At 48.1% G+C, this 5000-nt stretch overlaps 1 protein-coding gene across 1 annotated transcript in view; it reads right to left on the minus strand.

Annotated features, from left to right (window-relative positions):
* Positions 1 to 2397, minus strand: part of ENH_00002140 (DNA topoisomerase I, putative) — a gene marked incomplete at both ends in the record, with an annotated part of 7176 nt that extends 4779 nt beyond the window's left edge. Inside the window, 5 exons of the mRNA XM_013578245.1 lie at positions 1 to 77; positions 299 to 608; positions 1065 to 1189; positions 1567 to 2172; positions 2374 to 2397. The exon at positions 1 to 77 is cut by the window's left edge and continues 70 nt beyond it. Coding sequence (XP_013433699.1) covers positions 1 to 77; positions 299 to 608; positions 1065 to 1189; positions 1567 to 2172; positions 2374 to 2397 — 1142 coding nt within the window. The remainder of the gene's footprint in view (positions 78 to 298; positions 609 to 1064; positions 1190 to 1566; positions 2173 to 2373) is intronic.
* Positions 2398 to 5000: the final 2603 nt, after the last annotated feature.

Raw genomic sequence — 5000 nt, forward strand, 5'->3', positions numbered from 1 at the left:
CCGACTTTTTCCCTCAGCCAGTCCACAAGGGCGAAAGCAAAAGGGGCAGCTTCTGCATCTTTTTGAGCTTTCAGCGCCTGCATCCAAACCCTAAACCCTAAACCCTAAACCCTAAACCCTAAACCCTCGCCCACACACACGCCGCACGCCCAACGGAACGAGCACGAAAAAAGCTGCAGAACAAGCCTCGAACGAAACACAACGGCCCCCGGATAGCCCCAAACCCTAAACCCTAAACCCTAAACCCTAAACCCTAGTAAACCCTAAACCCTAGTAAACCCTAAACCCTAAACCCTACTTCTTTTTCCTCCTTGGACATGTTTTTCTTGGCTTCCTTTTGAGCGTCGAGGTGCTGCTTGATGTTTGAGAAGTCGCAGGCTTCGAAGCCTGCTGCGTCGGGCGCCGTTGCTGCTGCTGCTGCTGCTGCTGCTGCTGCTGCTGCGTCCCCTGCAGCAGCAGCAGCAGCAGCAGCAGCAGGAATCCGCACTTGAGCGTGTTTTGGATCTTTTTTTATTAAATGGTCTTCAGGTAATTTGGAAAGAAAAGCTCGCCAGAAGTTCCGCACAAATCTTATCTTCGTGGCGTAGTCGCTCTCCAACACCCCGCACCTGCCCGCAAACCCTAAACCCTAAACCCTAAACCCTAAACCCTAAACCCTAAACCCTAAACCCTAAACCCTAAACCCCTAAACCCTAAACCCTAAACCCTAAACCCTAAACCCTAAACCCTAAACCCTAAACCCTAAACCCTAAAACAAAACCCTAAACCCTAAACCCTAAACCCTAAACCCTAAACCCTAAACCCTAAACCCTAAACCCTAAACGGCAAACCCTAAACCCTAAACCCTAAACCCTAAACCCTAAACCCTAAACCCTAAACCCTAAACCCTAAACCCTAGGCGCTGCAGCCTCAGGTTTACGGAAGCTGCAGCGGAAGCAACGAAAGAACACGCTCTCCAGGCCCCAAACCCTAAACCCCACTAAGCCCACGCCCCAAACCCCAACCCCCAAACCCTAAACCCTAAACCCTAAACCCTAAACCCTAAACCCTAAACCCTAGCTCACCAGAAGTTGGCCACTTCTTCGGCTTCGGGAGGCAAAGAAACTAATTCTCCTTTATAGCGAATGCAAACCCCGTGGGGTTCGTAAGGAGGAGAAAACATCAAGCCGTGGTGCTCCAGGTACTGCCACTGAAACGCAAACCCTAAACCCTAAACCCTAAACCCTAAACCCTAAACCCTAAACCCTAAGCCGTAAAGCTGGAATTAGGGAAGTTAAATGCTGCTTTTCTGCACATCGGAACAAACCCTAATTTAGTTGCATGGCGTCCTTTTCTAATTGATATAAAACTCTTTCCCACCACACCCAAACCCCAAACCCTAAACCCTAAACCCTAAACCCTAAACCCTAAACCCTAAACCCTACCTTGCCTGGGCTACACTATTTTCTTGTTGGGGTAAACCCTGTCTGCTCCCTCAAAGCCTGAATCCCAAGCCCTGAACCCGAAGCCCTAAACCCTAAACCCCAGACCCAAACCCTAAACCCTAATATAGGGTTTAGGGTTTACCTGTACGACATTATTTTCGAGCTGGGACAAATCCTTTTCCCACCACCTCGAAATGGGCTCAAAGTTTTCCTCTGTTTTAGTGTATTTATTTCTTCTGCGAATTCCCGCAGGAGAAGGAGAAGCTGAGGGTCTTGCTGCTGCTTTATTTGCTGCTTCTGCTGCTGCTGCTGCTGCAGTTGCTGCTGTTGCTGCTGCTGCTGTTGCTGCTGCTGCTGGCGAAGCCGAAGAGCCCTCCGCCTTCACGCTGCGCAGAGCAGCAGCAAGAGAACCCCCCACTGCTGCTACTGCTGTTGCTGCTGCTGCTGTTGTTGCTGCTGCTGCTGCTGCTGTTGTTGCTGCTGCTGCTGCTGCTGTTGTTGCTGCTGGCGAGGGCTTCGCAGATCCTGTGCCCCCGTTGCTGCTGCTGCCCTCCTTGCTGCTGCTGCTGCTGCTGCTGCTGCTGCTTTCATTCTTAACAGATACACTCCCCTCTGCTGCAGGGGCTTCCTTAGCAGCAGCAGCAGCAGCAGCAGCAGCAGCAGGTGCTGCTGCTGCTGCTGCTTCCGTCTTAGACTTTTTAAACCGTTTTGAGAGAGGGATGGAGTCCTCGTCAGACGAATCGTCGAGCTGCGCACAAACCCTAAACCCTAAACCCTAAACCCTAAACCCTAACCCCCCAAACCCTAAACCAGAGACCGCAGACCCTAAACCCTAATATCTGCCAGGTGCTGCAACAGAAGGCAAAGGGATCGACAGGGGATAGTCTAAGGAGTCGCGATTAGGGTTTGGAGATTGGGGTTTAGGGTTTAGGGTTTAGGGTTTGCTTACGAGCTCTCGTTTTTTCTGCAGCATCTTCGTTGGCTTGGGAAGCCCTAAACCCTAAACCCTAAACCCTAAACCCTAGGGTGCGGCGGAATGAGGCTGAAACTTGTTTTTCTGGGTTTGTGTTAGGGTCGGGTCCCGTGCACCAAAACCCTAAACCCTAAACCCTAAACCCTAAACCCTCGTTTGTTGTCTCGCTGGGGAGCGGGGACTTCCGGAGAACGCTTTTTCTCTCCTCAGTTTCTTTCTCGAATATAAACTTTCATAAAAACAAATTAAAAGAATTAAAATTTCAAACTTTCGTCGGCAGCTGCTGCGCGGCGCCGCCGAAATTTCAGGTGTACATACACCCCAGCCCCAGCTGGCTCTGCATGCGCTCGCTCTTGGGGCTTTTAGTTCTTCTTTTGCCCTTTCGAATTCATTTTTGAGTTTAAAACATTTAATAATATTATATTTGAGTTTAAATGATATTAATTGGACATTAAAAACCTGAAAACCACGGGTCTCGAGCCCGAGGTGTATGTACACCTCGAAGCCAGCAACTCTAAGCACCCGGTCAAAACTCATTTACTTCTTTTTACTTCTTTTGAACTTTCTTTTATTTCGTCTAATTTATATTTCTTTCTTCTCATTCCTCAACTTGTCTCCCATTCTTTACTTTCTCGCCTCCACCCAATAAGCACGCAACTCAGCTAGCTAGCTAGCCACTCACCCACCTCGCTGGCTAGCTAGCTCGCTAGCTAGCTAGCTAGCCAGTTAGTTAGCCACAAATCCGGCTAGCTAGCTTTCTACCTAGCTAGCCGTCAACCCATTAGGCTAGCTAGCTAGCCAGCTAGCCAGCTAGACAGTCCGAAGCTACCAGGCGAGTAACCCATTTCGTTGGCTAGCTAGCTGCCCATGTAAGTAGCTAGCCAGCCATTTGGCTAGTTAGATGGCCGCCTATTTGAGTAGCTAGCTAGCTGCATAACTGGCTAGCTGGCTAGCCACCTAGCTAGCCAGCTGGCTAGCCGTCCGGCTTGGCGGCTAGCTAGCTAACGATTTAGGCAGCTAGCCAGACAGCCAGCTCTCTTGGCTAGCTAGCTAGCTAGCTAGACAGCACTTAGCCAGCGACACGGCGTTCGCCCATCTAGGTAGCTAGCTAGCTAAATGTCTGGCTAATTAGCTAGCTGTTTAGCTGGCCAGATAAATAGCCTGTTAAACAGCTAGCTAGCTAGCTAGCTAGCTAGCTAGCTAGCTAGCTGACACTCTTCCTTCACTCCTTTCCGGCTTTCCCTCTAATCTCCGATTTCCTTCTTCGCTTCTTTTAATCACTTGTGCTCCACAGAGCCAAAAGGACGAGTACAAACTCTGAGAATAAATAAATAAATAAATAAATAAATAAATAAATAAAATAAATAAATAAAATAAATAAATAAATAAATAAAATAATAAATAAATAAATAAATAAAAGCAACTAAAGAGGCAAATGGAAAAGGGAAAAAAGACAAATAAAGAGGGCCGAATAAACGCCTCAATTGCGGTGTCCACACACCCGGACCCCCAAACCCTAAACCCTAAACCCTAAATCCTTTCTGCTGTTCTTCCGCTATTAATCTGGCTGGCTAGCTAGCCAGCTAGCTTGCTAGCTAGCTACCCAGCCAGCCAGATAGCCGGCTGGCTAGCTGCCCAGCTAGCTAGCTAGCCAGCCAGCTGCCCCTTGTCTCAAACAGCCAGCTAGCTAGCTAGCTAGCCAGCTGCTTAGCTAGTCCGCCAGCTAGCCAGCTAGCTAGCCAGCTAGCTAGCCAGCTAGCTGGCCAGCTAACTAGCCAGCTAGCTAGCCAGGTTGCTAGGAAGGTGGCTAGGCAGGTAGCTAGCCACCTGGGTAGCTAGCTAGCTGCCCTGCCGGCTAGCTAGCCAGCTAGCTAGCCATCTGGCTAGCCAGCCAGTCAACTAGCCAGCAAGCTAGCAAGCTGGCTAGCGAGCTAGCTAGCCAGCTAGCTAGCCATCTGGCCAGCCAGCTAGTCAACTAGCTAGCTGTTTGTTGTCTTTGTCAACTTCTGTTTCTTTGTTGTCTTTGTCAACTTCTGTTTCTCTTCGCTTTTGGGGCATGAGCAGCAAAGGGAAAAGTCCAATAACACAGCCGATGCAAATGCCCATCTGAAAAGATCCGAAAAGAAAACTTGGAAGTTTGAATTTATTATTCAATGAAATGAATTGCTGCAGTTTTTCAAGTTTTATTTTCAAGTTTTATTTTTTCTTTTTCGGCGCTGCACTCTTTTGTTTTTCATTTGTTTGTGGCTGCGCATTTAGACACTTCAAAAGCAGTTCAAAAGCTGTCTGTACACCTGAAAGAACCGGAAAGCTGCCTGTACACCCCAGGTGTCTGTACACCTCAGGTGTCTGTACACCTCAGGTGTCTGTACACCCCAACTCACCACCGAGCCGCACAAGTGGGAATTTCTGGCTTTCAGACTTTCGGCCTGGAGAGGCGACAAACGGGCTTTTGGAAGCCCTGAAGAAATAAAAAAGAAATAAAAATAAATAAATTAAAAGAAATAAATTAAAAGAAATAAATTAAAAGAAATAAATTTATTTGTTGGTTTTGTTTTTATTCAATTTGAACCAAGCATTCCCAAGATATCCTTTACGCTCGC

Source organism: Eimeria necatrix, genomic scaffold (genome assembly GCF_000499385.1).
Source record: "Eimeria necatrix Houghton genomic scaffold, Enh_scaff1064, whole genome shotgun sequence".
Classification (NCBI taxonomy): Eukaryota; Apicomplexa; class Conoidasida; order Eucoccidiorida; family Eimeriidae; genus Eimeria; species Eimeria necatrix.